This window comes from Crocodylus siamensis, chromosome 2 (genome assembly GCF_052110815.1).
Source record: "Crocodylus siamensis isolate JL-2025a chromosome 2, ASM5211081v1, whole genome shotgun sequence".
Lineage (NCBI taxonomy): Eukaryota > Metazoa > Chordata > Crocodylia > Crocodylidae > Crocodylus > Crocodylus siamensis.
Window position 1 is genome coordinate 174,160,049 of NC_143396.1, and position 24,312 is coordinate 174,184,360.

General features: G+C 45.5%; 1 protein-coding gene and 1 non-coding gene across 9 annotated transcripts in view; one reads left to right on the top strand and one right to left on the bottom strand.

The window, feature by feature from the left end:
- The window catches only part of PPP6R3 (protein phosphatase 6 regulatory subunit 3), a 105,918-nt gene extending 94,381 nt beyond the window's left edge, over window positions 1-11,537 (bottom strand). For 3 of the 8 annotated variants that reach the window (XM_090032353.1, XM_090032352.1, XM_090032351.1), the window contains exon 1: window positions 11,389-11,537. Coding sequence is in view for 1 of the 8 variants with exons in the window: in XM_090032354.1 (XP_089888480.1) it covers window positions 8,261-8,308 (48 nt within the window). In the remaining 7 variants the exon portion in view is untranslated. Of the gene's footprint in view, window positions 1-8,260; window positions 8,400-11,388 lie in introns of those variants that run through there. The other 5 variants (XM_090032358.1, XM_090032355.1, XM_090032354.1 and 2 more) reach the window with 4 other exon arrangements.
- Window positions 11,538-12,090: 553 nt separating this feature from the next.
- Window positions 12,091-12,163, top strand: TRNAA-AGC (transfer RNA alanine (anticodon AGC)). The gene has a single exon. It is a non-coding gene; the product is annotated as a tRNA-Ala (tRNA).
- Window positions 12,164-24,312: the final 12,149 nt, after the last annotated feature.

Consider the following 24,312-nt stretch of genomic DNA (forward strand, 5'->3'; position numbering starts at 1 on the left):
GCAAAAACCGCAAAAATCATAGGGCTTGTCTACACAGAGTTACTTAGAAATACCCATTTCTGAAGTATTCATGCTTATTGGAAGCCTTACAAGAGAAGAACCAGCCTTAGTCCTTGTTTTTTCTATAAGGCCAGCCTGAATGTTTTTTTTTCCTGGAGGGATGGGGAGCAGATGACTTCTGTCCACCTTCCTTTACAAAACATCTGTCTTGTCCAGAAGGCTGATTTGAAAAACTAACAAAATGATGTTACCCTAACACCTGAAGTTAAGTGCAGCACAAGGAGATTTCCAAACCACCATTTAACATTTTGCTTTATTTTTGCTACCATCTAAACTTAGAGTTGTAAATTGTCAAAGAGTAAATATCTTCAGCAATCCCCCACACCTATAGATTGGAGGGGGGGTTGGAAATCAGCATATTTCCCTTTTTATTCAGAAGATTCTCCAGCAAACCCAAATATCATCCGTTTCAATACTGGTTCTACCCCTGACATGAACTCTTGCACTTCTTCTTCTCCTATACCAGGGTCACAGCACACCGCCACAACCATATGTCATCTTACAAGCCAAACTGGGGGTTCAGGCACTCCTCCCCTTGGAACCTATGACAAGTGATACTGGCCTACAGCTTAAGTCTTATGATATGCAGCAGCTGAAACAAAGAAGAGGAAAAGGAAGGACAGTTAAAAACCAAAATTAAATACATTTTGTGTCTCATCTAGCCTTTGTTTCACTGCAAAGAGAAATGAATATCCTCCACATGTCCTCAGAGTTTTGTTACGTCTTAAGCCCACAGACTCTTACGATTCAGGTTATATTTATAATACATTCTAGGAAGCATGAATATAGGCGGTATAGACATTTCAAGGCTAGCTTCAAACTAGCAGCGTCCCAAGTAGATTTGAGTAGTCCCTCCTAAAGCCTATGCTACCACAAGTACACTGCTACCAGGTATATTCGTGTGTGATCTGCAGCAACACCCTTAGAGTGAACCTTGTCTACTCTGCACATACTTTACTCCACCCTGCTCAGACTTGGGTGTTCCCTATGAAAGCAGGCTATAACAATAAAAGCTATTTGTTTCAATGTCATCTCAACAACCCTTAACTGTTCAGATACTATAAACTGTCTCTCTTTTTTTCCCTTAGGTGAGAGTACTGAAACTGATCGGAGTCAAAGAAGAGCACAGAAAAAATATGTGATATTAAATAAGCAATTAATAGGTATCTGTAGTCATCTTAAGAAAAAGTTCATTCACTGCAATGAAATCTGAACAACAGTAAACTATTTTTACATGCATACAATGAATCTAAATCTATTTGAAGTTTCCCTTCTTAAGGAATCACCTCAATATTACAACAAACGCATAAGCTTACTTATCAACTTACTTACCCCCAAGTCCCAGAAGATCCTTAAGGGTGTCATGCAATGTTAGCACGGGTATAAGCACCTACACAATTCACAAGATAAACCCAGATGTTTCAAATAGGAATCCAGTCAAGAACACTCTGATCAAATGTGAACTGAGTTCTTCAAAACAAAGTAGCTGTTCCATTATTTTTCTGTTGTCAAGAAACAAGTGAAAGCTAAGAGCTGACATTTTCTGAGGGGTGCCTGGTATCTAAAGCTCAAGAGCCATTGCTATATCTTCAACAGCTCCTCCTAGATTAGATGGCAATTTTGATATGTTTTTTCAACGGTTGCAAGGGCCTTATTAGTCAAAGAACAAACAAGCAAACAAACAATCTCAGGTAAATCCAGATAATTGTTGTTGCTCTTCATCACCCCAAAGCCTGCAGAGCCCTTACAAATAATTACATTAGTACAATTTGCATTTAGATAAGGCCCCAGAAACATCAGAAGGATCCACTCATTTCTTCCCCGAGGAAGAAATAATGCTATTAGTTGGTTTTGAAGCAGTTGAAAACGTCAATACCTTGATTTAGTCTTTGCCCAAAGTGAGAGATGTGCCTCCTTTGGGAGAATATGAAATTTATCTTAATGTTTTAAGAAATGAAAGTCTGAACAAGTGAGCTCCTAGCTGTCAAGGTCTGCCAAGAAACTACCAAAAGGTAAAGCTAACAAGAGACTCAAAAAGGAAAGCAGAGATGAGAATTCCCCATTTATTTTAGTTTTAACTACCTTCAGTAGGTTTTAGGTGACAAAACAGGTCTGCATGAGACGCGAGGAAGCTTATTTTGAAAAAAATCTACACTAGTCCCTAACGAGATGACAACATGGAAAATGAATACATTAAGGAAATAAGCCTGGTGTTACACAAGCAAAACCAAGCTTTCTACACTCCAATGACAGACCAAGTTGCCTCAAGTGAAGAGGGCAATCTGATAATAACCATAGAGAAGGAGACGGAAAGGACTTTACCCAGAACGTCAAGGGGAGCTGTGAAGTTTTAGTTAGCTGACCAACACTATACAGCAAATATACTACAGTTCAGTGGAAAAACTACTGCAGTTCAGCATCACCATGCATGTGTATGACCATATTAATTACAAATAGGAAAGAAAGAGGAATAGTACTTTACAGCACCCCTCATCAGTTACTAGATTTTGGTCCTGTTTTGGCTTCTGTTTTCCTGACAATTCCACCCTCGCTTCCTATTGGTTATGATGACAGATGAGCATCACAAAAACATGGTTTAGTTTTATACAAGAAACTTAAATGTACTATTTTCTTGTCAAATTTGACATGCTCTGGTTTTCATTAGAATGAAACATATCTTGTCCACCAGTACTTAATTTTAGACATCTTTTGTTGTTACCTATATGGGCCCCTCGGAACCACAGCTGACAAGATCTTCACTGCACGTGGCACCGTAGAAAAAAACCTACAAACACCACAGTGAAAGACCATCATACTATGCCTTTTTACAGCCAGCAGCAGGTATAACCGACTAGAATAAGACTTCCTATGATCAGGTGACCATAACTTCTGCTGCTTTTGCTCAAAGTGGGAGAGTCACTGAAAATTCAATCTGTTGCTACAGCCAAGGGGCTAGACCCAGTCTACCAAGCCAACAGCAGGGCCCACAAGAGTACACGGTCTTCAAACAAACTTCTGTTAATTTGGCCCTCTATTCCTAAAAGGGTGCTGACCCTTGTTTCAATGGTTTTCCCTGGCACCATCAGCTGTGCAAAGACCATGCCCCTAAACACATTCAAGCTTTATTCTGCTATGTCCCTGATATTCCTATTTTCCATAGAAAACTCTCTGGAAGAAAATTACTGAACTCTGACAACTTTTACCATGTGTCAAATTCACTCTAATACATACCATTTTCACAGGATGTCTGCTTTTGAGGGCATCTAGGTATCTAGAAAGTTTGTCAACCCATCAATGAGAGAAATAATGAGTTAACTGCAGTGCTCCAAAACCACTGTTAAGATTCCAACTCAGCAATTAAAATTTAGTGCAGAGGAGAAGTGAGAACACTAAACAAAACTTTTAAGAGAGAGTTTAGGCTCTAGTCTACATTCATTTCACCAGTGGAAGTACACCTACACTCAAACTCTTTTACGGCAGAAATAACCCTCTCCTGAGAGAAAAGAAGGCTTCTGCTACCACCTGGCAGAGCTGCATGGAAACATTCCCATGCCCCCTATCAGCACTCCCTGCAGTAGGCAGTACCTTCCCAAAAGGTGCTTGCTACTCTGACAACACAGCTGTTGACTGGAACCATACGAAGCTGCCAGAAGCACAGTATACTTATGCCCTGACAACACGATGGTAGTTGTGGGTGTCTGTTGCTAGAACTTAACCTGATTTTACCAGCAACGGTGAAACAAAGCAACAGCAGAAAGACTACTATTTCACCAAGATGGGGCCCATACAATTTCCTTACTGTTAAACTCCAAACAGAACTACATTGTTTAGACTTGCACCTTACCACTAGATCTTTGTGCTGGTACAACTTATTCCCTTGCCTTATGGGAAAACATGCCAACAGAGACTACCAGCATATTTAAGGCAATACTGATTTATCTTTAGACAAATAAGCCCTTCAGAATTCCTATAATAGGCACAAGCCTCCCTCCAACTCAAGTGTACTCAACATCTGTATAGAGTGAAATATGGTCAACTGATCATCCCAAGGGGATTAGTAATGCTAGCCACTAAGTGACCAACTAGCAGTAGCTCACCATTTTAAACTTTTTATGACATGCCTTGATACAGGATACAAAGCATATAGTAAAAATGTATTTGAGGCATTTATAATAATAACAAAAAATAAAAAAAAAACTTTAAAATCCTGAGTGAAAACTACACACTGGCCAGCTATAATAGTGTGTTTATACAGATAAATGTATAATGTGCATGTTCTTACTACAAAAGTTCAGAGTCCTTACTATACAAGAATGACGTGGATTGAAAGGGAGTAAAATAAAACAAAACCTTTTGCTTTATACTTTAAGATGCATCCATCACCAAAAAGAAGATAATTCCACAAAAGAAACAGAAGATTTGTCTCTGTCTTGTTCAGCCACAAATCACTACAGAGTATTCAGTGCTTCCTGAGTATCAGCCAGTTTGGCAAGTGCCCTAAACAACACAGGTCAGGTCCTTTTAAGCCGACTAATTATCAGGAGTCAATTTCATTTTGATTAAATGTGTACACATTTGAAAATGACTAATTCGCCCGAACCAGACTATGAATCAACAAAAGTGGTTTGTGGACCCATCAATGGAGATTCAGTGCACTGACTAATAAAGACCATAGTGATGGATTGTTTGTCAGCGACTAATTAAAACAATTTCACTGTATTCAGAAAATAATGTTTTAAACCATATCTGCTAAACTATAAGAGTTGCAGCAGAAGATATTTGCTGCAAAACTAATGAACATGCTTTTGATTTCTCAGTCAGTTAGGGCACTGTGCCTTTGGATGGGTAGCACCCATTTTTTACCTGGGGGCAATAGTCCTGTATTTTCCCAGCTATAAAGTCTTAATAAGCAACATGTCACACTTTGGTATGGAAATATGGCAGTGCAAGATAGCATATTAGAGACCAAGTGGTCCAGAGACACATGAGCTTTCTTAGACAACAGCCTACAATCTCAGAAAGCAGGCTGTCACCTAAGAAAATTTATGCTTCTCTCAACCGGTTGGTCTCTGAAGTGCCACCCTGCCCTGTTTTCTGCCCGAATTCAGATCAGCACAGCTAACCACCTCTCTGCTCTTTGTTATGGGAAGACAGTACTCCAACAACTCCAAAAGGGCTTTGGTACAATATATGCATTTAAAGGGGGTGAAGCGGAGGGGGAGCCCTTTGTTTTGAACCTGAATAAGCAGCAACATTTTATTTCAAGTTTAATAAGGATTCTTAAGACGACATTGAAACTTAAAGGTATGTCCCAATTGATGCCTCAGTGCCAGTGGCAAAGAGTTCCAAAGTATCTCTCGATTCATTCCAGATTTAGTGAATGATGAAACTTACACAAAAACCTCTTCAGGAAGTCAAGTTCCATGTACAGGAATGTTACACCATACCTCTGAAATGTAGCTATTCCAATGAATTGCTGCCTATGGCTGCGAAAGCAACATGAAAAAGATCAGAAGTTGGTAGCATGCAAAATGCTGTACAAGAAGGATAAAGAACAGATGTAAAGGCTCCTCTGAATATTTTTTTTTAAATGAAAAGTTCATAAATTTACAGGGAGGAAGAATTTTACCACCTGATATGCTAACACCAGGCTCCTGCCATTGTTGGAGGAAATCTGCATCTCAGAGCACAGACACACACAGATACTTCACTGCAAAAGAAATTCCTGCCCAAAAGAGCTTTCTACTTTTATGAAACATGGAACATCATAACCCGAAAGAAATATACTTCTACATCCTGCTTGCCACCAGACAACTTTGAGGTAAAAAGACTTTCAACCTTTCTCTGTGCCTAACCTGGACAAAATGAACTATTCCAAACAGAAGACTACCACACCTTCAGCTCTCCATTGAAATATGAACTTTCATTTCTACCTAGGAGAACTTTTACCATCTATGCTCTTTCCTATGCCTGATGAAGGTTGAGCAAGCCTGAAAGCTTGCAAATAAATAAAATAGTTTGTTTGCAAATATCTAGTTGGTTTAATGAAAGCTATGACACTTCTTCCATGAGTTTCAATTCCTCTATTATAAAGGAACCGATATCTCAAAATGGAATTAATATAAGGAAAGAAAATTCTGAAATCTAAAAAGCACAAATGCTGCCATGCTCCAACACAGGACAAACAAGCTCAGTAGAACCTGGCGAGCTATGGAACACTTACATTTCTAGTTTAATCAATACAGGTAATGCAACATCCCATTTTGCCTAAGTGGTGATAATCAGGTGGCACAGGACCCAAGCCCAATGTAAGAACTGCTTGTTCTTTTGAACAAGATCAACTACTTCAGAACTATTTCTATTTCTTTAATAGATGACAAGAAAATTTGCTGCACAATTAGCATGTTGTCAGACTCTGGTCATGCAATCCCATTTTCCACAGAACTAGTCACAGCAAAAAGATAGATTTTCTACTCCTTTTCCTTACTAATACACTATTGCTTTTTAGAGTGCCTGGTCCAGTCCAATTTTAAGTGACTCAAGCAATGACGTGCTCAGTGTTTCCCTTCACATGAGTAACCATCAAGTCACAAAGCCTCCCTATCAGGCATTTCTTGCTTTTAGTGTTTATTTTTGTTTAGTTGATTGCATTTCCATTTCTGTTAAGTTCCTTTATCCGAAACACTTCCTTCTATTTGCTCATGTGAATACAGTTCTTGCAGGCTGGTATGCTCCTTTATAGGCATTTTGCTGAGATGCCTAAATTTAGTTATCTTCAGATCTAAATGATAGGTCTTTCCAGTCTCTTAAACAGTTGTTGTTTTTCCTACCAATAATGGTTTTCTATTACAGACCTGCCTTCAAAAGAAGAATGTTTCTGGTGCAATCACCCTGATGCTGGCTGCTCTATGATGCGATGCCTCTAAAATTAGCAGTGCCATTTTTGCCAGAATATTGTAATACCATTTCAAAGTTCTATCCCGTTACCAATGTAGGTGATTTTTGGCACCATGTTCTCAACTGTCAGCATTCTACTGGACAGTTACCCCCCCTCACTGCTAGCGTGTGCCAGCTCAGACACCAGTTATTACCTACTTTTAAGAAAGATTTTGCATGACACATTAAGAGGCACAAGAAAAACTGAGAGCAATCTAAATAGGAACAATGGGTAATAGGAAGAAGCAGCTGGTCAGGAACTCACCCTCCTAATACACACATTTTCAAGACTGCTCTGACACCACAGAAGCTATTTACCAAAGCTTACCCACAGGGAATTACACCAGAAGCCTAGTTATTCTACCTTGTTGCCCAATTGGAATCAATACTTTTTTTTCCAATCCAATAAATAAATATTCCCACAAGTAAGAGGCAAACAATCATCAATTCACACCAGCCTTCTCCCATCCAGAGCCAAGACAGTGCAACACTGCCCAACCATACATTTGCTTTGACTGCTCTGTTTCCAAAGAGCAAACTTCCCAGATTACTGCTAATTTCATCCACATGAGAATTCTGTGCTAGGCCACAGGTATGTTCAGGTCCTCACTGTCCCAAATATTTGGCAGACTATGGGTTCTTAGAGCTGTGAAAGAAGGATCAGCTCTCAGCTGCAACATGAAATTTGTTTGAAACGTGGTCTACAAAGCACTTGTGCTTGTATACTTTCATTTTTGTCCGATAGTGGTCCAAAAGGTTTTTATATATATTAGATCTTTCTCTCTAAATAATGCAAATAAAAATAAAACATGGAACATCAAGCAAGACTTCTCTGTTATTTAAATCCTCTGCTTTTTGAGATGTGCAGGGCATTTTCTCTCCTTCCCTTATCCTGTTACTGTGGGAAAGCTGTCAAAAATATATAATTTGCATTGTACCTGTAAAGTGGTCCAACCAAGTAAGTGTAAATCTAGCCTCCTTTGAAAGTTTATTCCACAGCTAATCACTCTGAAAAAAGGATCATCTCCAGCTGTCCAGCAGATGTTTTAATCTGAGCTTTTCAAACTGTTGCTTTAGGGGACAGTAGTCATTGTGATGGTTCACAGACCACAACTGAAGCAGCAGGATCCAGTGCACAGAGGCGATACACTGAAGGTAGTCTGTCCTATTAAGGTGATGCTTACTACATTCTGCACAAGCTGAAGCCTCTGTTTTACTTCTACCTCAGTTCCAGATATAGCAATGGATATGACCAGATCCTTACCTGCGAAGGGATGAAGTTCCCTGGGAAGCTGGAGTTAGAAGATGGCATTTCTCAGAACTGATGCTACCTGGTCTTCTGGGCTAACTGCTGAGTTAAACAGTACTCCAAGGCTTCTTACCACTTTCATGAAAGAGGACAGCTTCAATGGAAGGAAAGGAAAGTGACCAGACAGTTCTCCAAAGCATTTCCCCCTTGTGATTATTATTTTGATCTTGTACAGGTTGTCTTTGTGCAAGCATTGTAAGCTAAACTTAATTCAAGTGGCAAAGATTTCAACCTTTCATAAAGAAACCTGCTCTACAAATGGTTGTTAAAACTCTTGATTTAACACTTAACTTTAAAACCAGGTGACTAGAAATCCCATAATTTCAACTGATTAACCTCTTGAGATGATCATTTAACTCAAAAGGAGACAACCTTTTTTGACAGTTGCTGCACAAATTAAGCCCCATAACTTAAGTGTCGCTCCAATCCCCCAACCCTACCCAATCAGTTGCTCTGCTTTCTGCTCCCTATCCCTCCTCCTGTGCTGCCTGTTCCCTCCCCAAGTTGTCATGGCCCACATGCAGAGGCTGCCTGTCCCACTTTTGGCATGCAGGTTGGTCACCTCCGATTTCATTCATTTTTTTCACCACTACATGGATTATTAAAGAATCATTTTAGTTAAAACGAAACAAAAACTCACAAAGCAGAAAGTGTTCTAAAGGCCACAAGTCTCCTTAAGCAAGCTCCACACTACTTCTTTGCAGATTATGTTAAGTAACAAAAAGATGTGTCAATCTATCTATTCTCAGTTTCACGGAAAATGGGCAAGTTTATGTTTAATTACATATTACAAAATGACTCCTGGAAATCCAAAGTGGCTTTTTTATTTTAAATGGTATTGATGTTAACCTAAAACACAGCAGGCTTAACCCATGCATAAACCTGACTCGCTTATTCCCAGGCTACAATACATTGTGCATGCTCATTCTCGACTAGGTGGCTTAAGTGCATTTTATGAATTTCACCGAATTTCTAATCTCGTGCATTCTAAACCTAACCAGGTATTTTCCTGTAGTTGAAGTGTCTTTTAATCCAGCTACTCAAGTTTTTTTGGCTAAAATGAAACCTTAGGTAATGTTAAATGCAAAGTTACTTTAACTAACCAAGTAGCATGATAATGACTATGACTTATGCAAACTATTTCTTTTCATGAAGAAAACAAAAAGGAGAAGATGTCACTTATATTCAAAGGCCCCTAAAGATGCAGGAAATAAATCACTGCTATTTAAGGTCTATTAAGAAGTTAAAGGGAAAAGACATTTCATGTTTTAGGCCTGATCCTATAACACGTTATATCTACCTACCTACCGACAGACAGAAATTAATGATTGTGTGAGTGCTGAGCTCCATTCCCATTCAGCCTAAGCGACACATGATTCTAACTCTAGGCTTGAAGAGCCAGGCACTGATTAAATATTTTAAGAATCCCCAAAACTGAACTTTCAATTCAAAACTTACTAACTACAAAATAAGTATATACAGGAAAGTACATGAACTATGTTTCATGGAAAGAAATTCTCAACTGATCTCTTTAAGAAATAACTGTTTTTAAAACAAAAGTTTCCCAATTTTTTAAACATTCCCAAAGAAACACACACACAGCATTTGTAACCTAAACAACAGAGCCCAGAGAAGCAGTTGCTAAAATTATTTACCTGCATTTCTTTATCAATTAAAAACCAGAGTATAACTTTGATTCTTTCCAGTCAGGATTTAAAATATTAAAATAGCATTAGAGATTAAAACTTCCAGGGTTGATATTGCTGTCTCTCATGGGGCATTCCCAAGAACTTTTCTTGCTACTAACCTTTAGTCAGAGGCAAGCCAGACTTCTCCTACTAAGATATTACCACCTTTTCAAAGGAAGCTTGGTATTTCTGACAACTTTCACACTAAGCACCCAAAAAGAGTTTCAATACAAAGGAACAGGCATCTTGAAAGACAACTGCACTTGTTTTACTGTGATCTAATCTGCTAGCAAGACAAGGGAAGGTGAGAGCCTTAGAGCGCCAATCCACTTAAGGACTTTGAAAACATCCTAAACCCCTGAAGCGAGAGTCAGAGTTAAAGAGAAACTATCAGGCTCCAAATAACACCCAAAGTACAAGTTCTTACCCACAACAAAGCTTTGAAAAACAAAGCCAAAAAACAAACCCCCAAAAGTCAAAACCCAAGAGTCATGACAATGTTAAGAACCCCAGGCCTGGGAGCTGCCCTGATCAAATACAGCCTTTCCAGCAGCAGGCAGAAAGCAAAATAGACAACAAGCCTGAGCCAGGGCAAAACAAACTAGACAGATGGGCTTTTGGGGCCCCTGCTACATTAGGTAGATTACAAAAGTCACTGGTCAACGGCCCCACATGCAAAGTGATGTGGATAAAAAATGACTGCTCAGCTCCAACAAGAACCACCCCAGCATAAAGTTAGCACTTGAAACCCTGTAACAACTCCAGAGCTGGTTTCTAGCCAGTTGCAACTTGCCAGCTTCCTCAGGAGAGAGAACTAAGCCAAGAAAAAGTTCGCTCTCAGCTAGAAACCGAGACAGGTCGGTGCTGGCATTCGCCCCCAGGGTTTTCAGGTACCCATCTGAACCCAACACCCTCCTTCACTCCCTCCTGCAGCCACCAGACGCCCGGCCCCAGGGCCCAGGAGCCCCCACTCCCCTCCTCCCCACTGCTTGAGGGGGAAGGGGACACAGAAGGCGCCTATGGAGACCGGCGCGCGGGGCAGCAGCCCCAAAGTCGTGGGGGGGCAGGAAGGCGCCTCCCTCCGGGGGGAGCCCGCGGGGACCAGCGCCGGTCACGTGCCCGAGAGGGATGAGGGCGGGAAGAGGGGGGAGGGGCGGCACCGCCAGCACCCCTCCCCCTCCCCCTCCCCGCCGAGGGAGCTTGAGACCGCGGGAGCCAAAACAACCCGGGATGGGGCAGGAGGGGACAGCCTCACCACCTCCGGCGCGCTCGGACCCGAGGGGGGAGGGGAAGGTGGCGGCGGCCCCCCCGTGGCCCGGCCCGGCGCAGGAAGGGGGACGGCAACGGCCCCCGGGGCAGGGAGCGGGCGGCACAGCAGGGCAGGACCTCCTCTACCTCGGCGAGCGCGTCCCCCGGCGCGGGCCCCGGGCTGCCTCGGCTCAGGCGGGAACGCGGCTGCTCGCCACCATCACCGACTCTCCAAGATGGCGGACATATCAGAACCTTCGAACCCCCCCGTCCATCCCCGTCACCCCGCTTGCCAATCATGCAGCCCAGGCACCCCCTGCGAGCTCTCATTGGCTAGTGGAGTTAACCTCGCCTCCTCATTGGTTTTGTCCCGGCCGTCATTCAAGCATGGAGTAAGGTACCATTGGTTTCAGTGAGAATCAGGGGCGGGCTCCCGGCCTCCCACACGCCAATGAGGGCATTGGGGTGGGTGCCTTGGGTTCCCCACCTTCATGCCTTAGCAACACCGAAGCGTCACTGTGACAGACATATTTCTAGCCCAATGGAAACAGCAGACGCCGTTCAAAAATAAACCCAGGCGAACCAATCAGCAAGCGAGTGACACCAACCGGGAAGACGACCAATGGGGAGGACCGGGGGGGGGACAAGCGTCGCCACCACCAGAGCCGCGCCCACCGCGCCTTCCCAATGGTCGGCGACGAAAACCCGCCTCCAGCAGAACAGCCGAGGCGGCCAAACTGCCTGACAACAACGCGTTGCTAATCCGGCCCTGTAGGAAGGAGGTGGGGAGAGACCACGTGACGCGAACGATGATGACATCAGCGCGTCTGAGAAAACTGTAAAACAGCCGGGGAATTAGCTCAAATGGTAGAGCGCTCGCTTAGCATGCGAGAGGTAGCGGGATCGATGCCCGCATTCTCCAGTGTCGCTTTTGTTTTGCTGCTTAATAAAAAAATCCCTCTGTGCAGGAGACACGTCCCCCAACGGAGGACGCATCTTCACGTCCCTACTCAGCAGCATTAATTCCCCGCTGAAGTCCAGTCCTCAGAGCTGGGGACTCATGAGGCAACTCTGCTGGGGCCTGCCCCTTTGCCAAGGGCACCTCAGGACCCACTGAGCTGTACTGTGCCACACGCAGCTGCCGCCCCCTCCCTTCCCCAGCACAAACAAGCTCCTGAGAACTGGGCACTCCCCTGTGGAACCCCGCTGAAAAGCCACGGGCTCCATTTCGTGGTCAGAGGTGGGGAAAATACCGGCCCACCCAGGGATTTTATCCAGCCTGCGGAGGGTTCCTTGGCCCCATCCAGCCCAGGCACATGGGGGCAGCCTGGGCTGTGGTGCATGTGGTCAGTCCCACCGTCCCCAGGCAGGGCCGGTGGTCAGACCCAGCTTCCTGGCAGCCCTGGCAGCGGCCACTCGCTCTGCCCGCCTGGCGCTGCCAGTCCATCCCACACTCACTGCCACGGGTGCCACGCAGAGTGGGAGGGCAGACAGGCAGGAGGGGTCACCATGGACCCAGCACCCCCACAGGCAGGATGTGCTTGGCCAGGCAGACGGGAGCAGCGAATGGCATCTGGGAGTCAGGCAGGTGGGTGAGGATAGGGGCCAAGATCTGGGACAGTGACAACACAGGGCCCAGGGCACAGCCACAATCTGCAACTTGCATATCCCTGCCCACAGACAGTGTCTGTCACAGGGCCATGTGGGGAGTGGATTGCAGCTCTGCCCTGGGCTCCATGGAGGCCCTGCCCACCCCTCACTCACTCTGTCTGGCACCCCTGGTGTGGGTGCAGGGCAGACAGCCTGGGACTGGATAGGATCAATTCCCCCCTGGTCGACCCCCCAGCACCTTCCCCAGCCCACAAGAGTTCACTGAAACTCTTTAAGTGGCCCTCCAGCCCGAATAATTGCCCACCTCTGCGTGGGTCCATTTTGCCCAGTCTCCTGCGTCACATGGGCAGAGAGTAGATGCTGAAAGGGAGAGGGAACTGGGGATGATCAGAGTTTTTTTTCGACAGTTCCTCTCTCACTTGCAGCCTCCAACATTTAAGGTCCAGGAAACTCTGATGCAGAGGCCGTACCATTAATTCCCATCCTCAATAGCTCCTGATGTAAAGCTCCTTTACTTTACAGTTAGGGCTGCCAGGCTCTGGAATGGGCTCCCAAGGGAGGTAGTGCTCTCTCCTACCTTGGGGGTCTTCAAGAGGAGGCTGGACAGATATTTGACTGGGGTGATGTGATCCCGGCACCCGTTCCTGCCTGGGGCAGGGGGTTGGATCTGATGATCTGTTTAGGTCCCTTTTGACCCTAAGTATTATGATACTATGATCCCCCTTTCCTCCAGAGTTTGTCCCCTCCCTTTGTGGGGCAGCTGCCATAACATCTGGTGGGAATGAGTTCAACACTTGAACAATGCCCTGGGTGAAAAGGAACTGCCTTTTGTTTGCTGTAAATTTACAACCTGCTAGTTTCATTTTGGGACACCCTAGTTCACGTGTTGTGCTTGACAGTAAAATAATAAATGCCTATCTACTTTCTCTTTGCCATTTAGTATTTTGTAAACTTTTATCATGTCCCACCTCAAGCACCCTTTTCTAAACTGATACGGCCTAGCCTCTTCAGACCCTCCTCATATGAAAGCCCCTCCACACCACTAATAGTCCTTGTTGCCCTTCTCTGAACCCACTCTATTTCTTCTATATCCTTTTTGTGGTATGGGGACCAGAACTGGGTACAGTATTCAAGGTGTGGACACACCATGGATTTATAAAGAAGAGCTGAAGTGTCTCAAAAACCAGAAAGCAAATTAAAAGAACCAGAATATCATATATATTTTTTAAATATCTCATGATTTCTGGGAGCAAATCTATGCGGTTCAGACAGTTGTTGTAACCATCCTATGCTATCCAAACCAGGCAGGAAAAAGTGAAGTTATGGGTGCATCTTCTGTGAGTTGAGCGGCTGCTAAATTAGGTTTGAAATTTTGCCTTGGAATTATTTATCTTAGTTTTATCATCCATGACAGCAGTCTGATAAAATATCATTTAAACATATATTTGGTTAGCGTAATGCTCTGAGAGACCATGGCATGTTTAAGTGGTTTATTCTTGCTTAATAGGATAAGTTTGTACTTTCAAATTTGCCTGTATTATCTTCATTTTAGACTAATATTTTATTACAGCAAAGCTTAATATACCAAAGTTGATTTGCTGTTTTAGAAACAGCAAAATTATTAAATGGATGGTATCCAAAAAGCAACGTCATGGTAGAAAAGCAAAGAAAATGGGATTGAGAATTGTCAAAAAAAACTTTACAGAAAGTGCTAAGGGCTGATCTTAAATATAATGCTTTGCATTACATATTATTCAGCATGTGTTAAGCTGAGTGCATGCTTACATGCCTTGCTGACTCAGGCCTTGGTCAAATGGATGAGAAAAGAGCCGTGATGGGATTAGTAACTATCAGTTAAGAGCCAAGAATCAGAGTTCAGATTCTTGCTAATTTTAGCCCTGGCTACAGCTTTCACCTTTTGTTCTCAAAGAGTCAGCAGATCAGGAAAAATAAGGTAAAAGCTTAATCCTGCAATGCATCAAATCTATAAAGCTAAGTGCAGTACACAGAGGATCATGCATTAGACCCAGAAGTGAACACCCCTTGCTCCTTTTTCTTTCCTTCAAAAACACTCTTTCCTTAAGTACATACACATGGCTAGCCAGGACTTCTAGTATTTTCTCCTGTTTATGTCTTATTTTATTTTCTCATTTTAAATTAAAAAATAGCTGTGAACATTGACTTTACTGCAGTTTCTCTTACCATCTCTTGTGGATGCCCGGGGAGTATGACAGGAGACGGATTATGTTACATACATCCTGTACATATACTTTCCCTCTAAAGCAGAGATTTCAAATTTACCTGGGGCACCAGGCTTGATCCAGATGATAGGGCTCCTCATGAGCTGGTTCCTGCCTGGGGCACAGGGCTAGCTGCCAAGCCCACTGCAGGTCCTGGGGCAGGTAGAAGCCTTGAGGCAGCAGCAGTGGCGGCTCTTGAGGTGACGAGGGGTCCAGGGACAGGGGTCCTGCAGACACAGAGGTTTGGGGGTGCAACAAGGGTTTGGGGGTGGCTGGGGGTGAGCCAAGCTCAGTGCTGACAGCCTAGGCCAGTGTGGCCAAATGGCCTTGCACTCTGTGGCAGGGCATGCTCCTTAACATCCAGGGGCCTGCCCAGAGCCCAGTGGGCCAGATAGGCACCCTGGACTGTATTTTGAACACCCTGTTCTAAAGCATCCACTCTCGCCACGGTCAAAAACAGGCTATGTGGTTAGACAGACCATTAGACTGGCTCAGTACAGCACTTGTTATATTCTTTTCCTGCTGTTTGGATTTTTTATGGCTCCAAAAATTCACTGATTCCAAAATAATTTACCCACAATGCCATGTACCCTTCCAGAATGTTAATTGTACCAGTGGCTAGACCAGGAGTGCTCAACCTCTGGCCCATGGGCCATATCCACCCAATGGCACCATGTCATCCAGCCCACAGAGCTCCCCATGGGTCCAGATATTTGGCACTGGGGGAATGGTGCCACCACTCCCCTTCTGCCAAGTCTCCAGACCTGTGGGGGCCCCAGGCCCTATATAATGGATCAGATTCCTGATCCCAGTGGGCAAGGCTGAGTGGGGACAGTGCCAAGCCCCAGGGCCCAATTCTGCTGTGGGGAGCTGGGAGGAGGCAGTGCCCAGGCCTCCAGCACCCGATCTTGGTGCATGGGAGGGTGGCACCAGGCCCCTGAGATCTAATCCTGGTACGTAGGGGACAGAAGGGAGTGGTGCTAGGCCCTGAGACCTAATTCTGCCATGTGAAAGAGGGTGATGCAATGCTAAGACCCCAGGCCCCAGTCCCAGTACAGGGGGCAGAGAGGGTGTGGTACCAGGCCCCAGGTCCTAATCCAGCCTACAAATGGGCCCTGTGCCACCCATCTGGCCAGAGGCTGAAAGGCTGAGCATCACTGGCTGAGACCACTGATAGCCCAGAAATGCAAAATCTGTGGTACATACCAACTCTGTCTGGCAACCTTAGCTTGCTTTTCTTTGAATGCTACCCCAGCTCTGAAGTGTAGCTGAGCATTTTGGTTCCCCGTGCAGATCTTGCACAGAGCAAGCCCCTACACATTACTATGTAGCATTACTTCCACCTGATTTTAAGCCCCCTCCTTCCCCCCTGCCCCAGACCAGTGCAATAATATGGCAGCATACGCATGGTAGCTGCTGCACACAGGGGCAGTGTTGCCACTGCCACCACTATCTTGATCACTTGGCTTTGGCAAAAGCTAGAGGGGTTTTGCCCCCACCACCATCAGAACCATGGGGCTGTTGCCCCTATTGCTCCACCCTAGTTATGCTACTGCCCCCCTCCCCTCCATATGGAGGCACCTAATGCCAGTACACCACCAGCACTAGCCTTGTAACGGTACTTCCCCAGACTACTTGAGGCACATTGCGTTCATCCCTCCTGGATAATACAGAGCACTTTGGGGGCCCAGCATATGTGTATAATAGGAGAAATCATCAGACTGTGTCTTCCTTAAGGCAGCCACATTTAGGTAGGGTGACCACACATCCCAGTTTGGCCAGGACAGTCCTAGATTTCATAGGCTTTCCTGGCGTCCTGGCCAGTTGGTAAAAATTGAAGCAAAAGTCCCAGAATTAGCTGCTGCAGGCAGAGGCCGGTGGGCAAGGGTGGGGCACAGTCCAGCAGAGAGGAGTAGTGGCATGGTGCACCAGATAAGGGGGCAGTCAGGCACCACTGCTGCTGCCTGCACATGCCTGATGCAGGCCCCCCTGAGCAGCAGCTGGAGGTAGGGGTGGGCACTGCTCAAGTTTACCTGCCTTACTTCCATATAGAGGCAGCAGCAACAGTGCCTTCCCACCTGGTACACCATGCCAGTCCACCTCTCCTCCATACTGTGCCCTGCGCCCCTGCCCACCTGTCTCTGCCTGCAGCAATGCCACTGACTGGCAGGGAAAGTATCCTGGATTTCTTTAGAAATAATATGGTCACCCTACATTTAGGACAAGCTTAATGAATACTATATGCCTAGGCTCAGCTTGTATACAACCTCTTCATCTACACTGTACAAACTACATCTCTGCAGCCAGGTGATGAGAACCCTGAAATCTTGTCTTACAGAGTTTCTCTAGAAAGTCTCGTGCATTTGCCTCTGCTGTACTGTTACATGCACTGCAGAATGTGCAGAGCTCCATGGCAAAAACAAGGTACGCAGTCAACCTGTCCTGCAGCCTTAATTGGCAAGAACCCCCAGCAACTGCCAGGAACCACTCCACATGTATTTGTAGCCCCTTTACCAGCTTTGGAGGGAACAAATAGCTCAAAAGAAGGCATGTGAACTACAGCAATGCCTCCTTATGTGCACTTGCAGATCACATATGGGCTTTGGGGGCTGGGTTAGGCCAGGGCACGATCAACTAGTTTGCATAGACAAACAAAGCTGCCCCCAGGGGATCATACAACCTGGCCATGAGCTGTGTTGCAATGGCAAGAGCTGGCTACAGGGAATCAAATTTGAAAGGCCAGAGCGGAAGCAGATGGAGAATAGCTATGTGCAGTAGGAGGGGAGATGGCCATTCTGGTCTCATCTTGTCTGAAGATCTAGGATTGACTGAACGGTTCCAAACTTCATGTAAGCAGAGATACTGGGCACATCTACACATGCAATGAAAGCGCCTGAAGTTTTTGCAAAGAAAATTAAGGCCCATTAAAGCACTTCTGGGTACACATCTACACGTGCACCCCTTTCAGAAGCAAATTTGGTCCCAATGGGAGCAGTTCAGTCCAGCGCTGCTCCTACCCACCTACCCTGCTCTGCACCCCTGCAGCAGCCAGGGATGGGAGGGTCCCCTGGGTGCCAGCCCCAGGCTGGCAGGAGGCATGGGGGTCAGGCCAGAGCTGCATGGAGTGACAGGAAAGCTGTCTTGGAGCAGAGGACCGCTCCCAGCTGCACAGAGCTCAGGATCGTAGCCCAGCCTGGCAGCACTGGCTTGGGGTGCCCAAGTATGGAGGTAAGCAGTGCCGGGACTGGTGGGGGAGGCATGAGTGGGAAACAGTCTCTAGTGCTGCTTCTCTCTTCCATCTCCCTGCCAGTCCCCAGCCCTGCCTCCCCCCGACATTTCCTCCTGGTCCCTGGCACTGCTCAGCTCCTGCCTCCCAACAGGCATGGGAGGGAGTAGAAGCCAACTGGGGTGTGCGCTGCATAGGCAGTGGAAGGGTTGACGAGACAGGGGAGCTCTCTGTCCCTTCCGTCATGCCGGTACCCACACAGTGCCTGCCCCAGTTGGCTCCTGTTCTCTGCCCATACCTGAGCTAAGCAGTGCCGGAGCTGCAAACGGCTCCCCACGCCCTTCCCCCGCCATCCCCTGTGGCACCCTGCTGTCTAGGCTGACTGGGAGCAAATTGCTCCTGGTCAGAGTCTACATGTGTGCTACTGGGCAGTAGCTAATGTGCCATTAATCTCTTACGTATATTTCCTAGTACTAGGAAGTGGTGCATTAGCCTAATTACTGTGCAATAAGTTCCACGCTTGCATAGACGGTGATGCTTTACTGTGCATTAGTTTAAGGTGCAGTAAAGTGTTTCATGTAAACAAACCCACTCAGTGGTAGAAAAAGAATGCTAATGTTATATGGGCCATAAAAAAATTGAAGTGCTATCTATTTGGTCTATGGTTTAGGGTCCTGACAGACCATTCTCTCCCACTGGCCTGGCTCCATAAAACAAAGGAAATCAATGGTAGGTTGCTACGGTGGTGTTTAATTCTTCAAGAATTTGATATGGAAATCACCTCTATCAAGGGGAAGGAAAATATAGTAGCAGATGCCTTATCCCACTCCCGGAAACCAGACACGATGACACCAAAGTAGCCCTAAGGGCTAACTTCTGCATCATCACTTTTTAGAGGAGGGGTGTCCTGGCTCCATAGACAGAAACATTTTAGAGCCAGGGTGCTCAATCCCTGCCCCCATGGGCCAGTTTTGGCCTGTGGAACTAAGCCATCCAGTCCTCGTTGCTCCTCATGGGTCTGAAAATTTGGTGGCTAGGGAGTGGTGGCAGCAATTGTTGCTTTGCTGCCAAATTTCTGGACCTGTGGGGAGCCCCATGGACTGGATAGCATACTAGATTGGCACACAGAGGTGTCCCAGGCCCAACCCAGGCACACAGGGTCTGGTTGTAAATGGTGCAGGGCTTGATCCTGCAGCATGGAGGCAAGCAGAAGGAGTGTGGGACCCTGATCCAGCAGCCTAGGGTTGAAGGAGGTACACAGGGCCCCGATCTGGCAGTATGGGGCTGAGGGATGCAGCACAGAGCCCCAATCTGATGACATGGGGCCAATGGAGCAGGGTTTGATTATGGGGTGCGGGACCAGATCTGGGCCACGAATTGGCCCAGTACCACTCACCTGGCCCGCAGCACCAAAATGTTGAGCACCACTGATGTCTGACGCCCCTGAAGGTAGGGAGTTGTTCTGGAGGCTGTTAGGGGGTGGCTAGAGAGAGGCTTCTTGTGAGGACAGGGGGAATAGAGGTCCCTGGTTGAGAGAGCTAGCTGCGACTGAGGCAAGGTTGACCCCAGATTTTCACAGGAATCCTTCCAAGGGCTAGGCAGTAGTCTGAGTGTAGGGCAAGGATTTTGTCAGTTGTGTTTTACCATACTCTGTTGTCAAAACAATTGATCACTTCTTTTTTATACCACTTGTTCTTTTGTGTTAATAAATCCTTTTTTTTTCTGTTACTTCACCAAAGTGCCTGCGGGAAATCGTGATTTCTGGGCAAATGAATAACCTGGGCAGAGCCATTCAGCCAACAGGCTTACACAGATCCAGAGTGTATCTCTGGAACCACCCCGACACACTTGGGTTTTGTCACAGGTCCTCCACTCCCCCACTGCAGAAATCAGGAGTCCCACAGAAGTTACATGGTTTGTCTCCCCCAGTGAAATTTTTTTTTTTATAGCGTGAGTAGTGGTATATCTCTCTCTCTCTTTTGGCTTTTTAAATATCCCACTACTTCTTTGCCAGCTTTGTAGTACTTCAGTGCAATAGGAACCAACCTTTTTTGGCAGGTATGCCACAAGGTAAGACACCTAATACCACTCTGATCCCCATTCCTCTGCCCAAACTGTTTCTTTGCTTTCTGCTCCCTGCCATGTGCTCATTGCCTGATCTGTTGCTCTGCTTTCTGCTCTCTCCCTGATCTGCCACCTACCACACACGCTTGTGGCATACCTTGCATGGGCTGGCCACCCCTACTTCAATGCATGTTTCTCCTTGGCAGTATACAACAGGGTAGCCTGCAATAGCATGGAAGTGACCTTGATAACCAAAGGGATACCTGTTTGTCCAAACCATGGACTGCACCTAACACTCTGCTCTCCTTAAGAGAACATGTATTTCCTTTTCTGACCCCCGCATTACTCTTCTATACTAAGGCTATAAAATGCAGCTGGAATGTGAACAATAAACATCCAAGAAACCCAAAGTATTACTTGCATTCCATGTGTCAAGTTTTCCAATTATTTTTCCAATAAAGTTTTATGTGAGCTGTAAGACTGTCTTTAAAGCAATCAGTTAACTTCTGGAAGAACACTCAGGCGAGCAGAACTTTCTGTAAGTTAGAGCCATAATTACCTTTAAAATTCCTGAATATTATTAAAAACATAAATCAATTGTCATCCATTCAGAAATAAATGTAAATCACTCACTTCTTTGTGTAATAGCCATCAAGTACATAAATAGATGCTGCTGACTCAGGCCCTGTCCTGTGTGTGGCACCCCAGTAGCTTTTCTACAACTCCCTCTCCCCCCTCTCTCCTACTGCCCTGGAACATTCCTCCTTTGCCCAGATCCCAGCCAGATAAGATGCTTCAGTGCAGCAGGTAGTAGGGAAGTTTTGCTACTGGATCTGGGGGCAAAGCTCTCACCAAGATCTTCACCTGCCTGTCCAGCCCTGGAAATCACAAGAATGGAAGTGCTCCTAGCATTACAATGGGAGCTCCTCCTGAAGGCACCCAAATCCTATCAACTTGGGAGCAGATAGTGAGAGCTAGCAAAACTGCCTTCCCATAACAGCTCTGTGAAGCTACTCTTCCCCTGAGCTGAGTTGAATGCAATCTCCACTGTCTCCCATCCTCAGACAACCTCTTCTCCCTGCAACCCTTTCTTCTCTAGTGTCTTTCTCTCACCATTTCTCCTTTGACAAAAGCCATGCTGCTTCTCATGATCCATGCCCTAACAGTGGCCTCCTGAGCCAGAGGGTGGCACTAGCACCCATTTGGTTTGCATACACCATAGTTTCTCAACCCATGGTACAGGTACTCTGGGGGGTACATGAGACACAGGCAGGGGTACATGGGTACCCCAAAACTCTTTCTCTCTCGCCCCTTCCTCCTCTCAAAACTATGGCAAAAAAATTGGTGTGCTGCGCATTGCACAGCGCTTTAAATTCCCCAGTAATAATTTGGTGTGCCATGCTTTGCATGGCACTGGGTTCAGCCCTCCTAGCTTTGGCTAATATCACCTCTAGCCCAGGTACATACTCAAGTTGTGTACCCCTGGTGTAAAAGGTGGCAACCCTACCCACACCAGATCAGACATCTGTCATGTCACGGCCTTATATACACATGCCTTCTTCCAAAATATGGCACACATTAGTCTGTAAATAAAAAATCCCCTGGAAAAATGAGTGTTGGGGTACTTATTAAAATTTTCAGAAGTTAGGGGGTACTTGCTACTTAAAAGGTTGAGAAACACTGGTAGAGGCAGTGTCCATCTCTCTAAAAACAGTGGAAGCCAGCAGCCATCCTTACTTAAGGCAGCCTTGTTATCACATGCCTATAAGTTTTGACAGTGATCTTGCTGGCTTCAGTCCCGTTGGCAGTAATATGCAATGGTGGACATTTTGATTAAGGGAAAATTCACAAAATGACATCTTTTCATCAGTGTAAGAAATCTCCTCTTGAATCACAAGTCATAATGAAATTAGGAGGGATTGGCAACAAGTTTAAGACTGAATTCTCTGTAGGATACATGTAGGATGGTACTGAGCCAAGCACCACCCCTGCTTTATTTATTTATTTGGCTCACTCACCAGATTGCTGGCAGGGAATTCAGCCACTGGATCACTGAGGGCACATCTGCCCTGATATCTAAGAGCGGTCTATGCCTAGCACTGTGTCTCCCCATCCATACTTTACCCGCTGGCTGTTATGTGTACTTTTTGAAGTGGAGCCCTTCCAGGAATCAGTCTGTCCATACTTGTCTCTCCTGCTAGTCTTGCTTCTCATTATGCACAGTGAAGACAGGGATGCAGAAGGGAAAGAAATCAAGGAACAGGGAGTTGTGGGTTTCCTACACTGGTGCTTGGCTGTACCCAGGCAGCTGACAGTTTCTCTCTTCAGAAGGCACATGGTAGACATACAGATACAGAAAGACTCTTCACAAAATTTCTGAATATACCACTGCTTTTATTTAAACCTCAGGAGGTAGGTTACAGAAAATTAGAAAAACAATGCCCCACCAACAAGTTCACCCTTTCTCTGGGAATTCTTGAGCATCCAGCTTAAGTGGCCAAACAGGTAGCTTCCAGTTTGTTTCCTCTGATCTTGATTGATTCTGCAGTTGCACCATCTCCCCATTTCTGCAAAAGCAACTGAATCTCTCTATCTCCTGACCAAAGTTTTCTGTGCATTTCCCATCTTCCTTCTGTGAGATCTTTTTTGTCACCTTTGCTTCTTTGTCTTGTTGCTGGTAGGTTCCACTCTCCCCATTTCTCTTTTCTTTTCAGAAGAAGTATCTTCTCCAGGCTTGAAGAAACCTAGTTTCAAAGTGACTGCATATGTAGTTAGTTATTCCTAGTGCTACACTATTGCCCCTAGCCTGACAGAGACATGACTCAATTCTACCAGCCCATGGATACAAACAAATGAGAGACAATCAATGATATAATGATTTTCATAGCAATCATTTTGCATCAGCCAAAATTCATAAACTGTACAGTCTGATCACCTAAATTATCACATCATGACAGTGTGCCACAGGGCAGAGTTTGAAGATATTTAAAAAAAAAGTATTTAAGACATTATTCAAGGGATAGTCTTTTCTGGCAATTCTAGGATGATTTGTGAAAAGGTTAAGTGTAGGCCAGGGGCAGTCAGTTGGCATTGCCTAAGTCTGCCATAAATGTGACTTTCCTTTAGTGAAGATATGGTTTGATCATTTTTCTTACAGTTGCTACACACTGTGTCCTTTGTCTGCTCTGTGTCAATGGGAAGCAAAGGGTGCTACCCTGTCTGTCTGGTGCTGGTTGGAGCATCACTCAGCAAGAGCAGACTGAGTATTGGTGGAGGGGACAGGTGTAGGCTTTAACTCTGCATTTCTTTATTTCTAGTGATTTAAGCCTACATTGCTCTGAAGTTCAGAAAAGTCTGCTGTCAGTTACCTTATGTAAAGTGTTGATATGAAAGGGTGGCAGAAAGTGCTGCATTTCCCTGGAGACGGGTAATGGGCTATGATGCTCCCAGTTCTTACTGCCATCCTCCTGGAGCAGTTAATGGTAAGTGGCTCTGCTGGGTGGAGTTTCTGAAATTCTTGGTTTTCTAAAGTTTTTGAACACTTGGGGCTGACCAAGTGGTCACCCACAGGTATAACATTTGTTATACCTGTGGGTGTGTAACATGGTACCAGTCTGATCTGGTAGCATTTTATTCCTCCTTTGCATGGTTATGGAAGTCATAATGTGCAGAGGGCAATGAACAAACAAACCTATACCCTGGAACAAGGCTGACCCACTGGTGTCTTATGGGCTATGTGTGGTCCCCAGGGTGTTAATTTACAGCATCTGACTCCTGCCTGGCCACTACTACTCCTTGGCTACAGCAGCAGCCAGGATCTCTGGTCTCCCCTTCCCTCCTCTGATTTTTGCTTTCCAGCCCTGCCCCAGGAGTGGTGGGGGGAGAATGGGGGGACAAGAGAGCATGCAGTGCTTGAGGTCCAGGGTACCT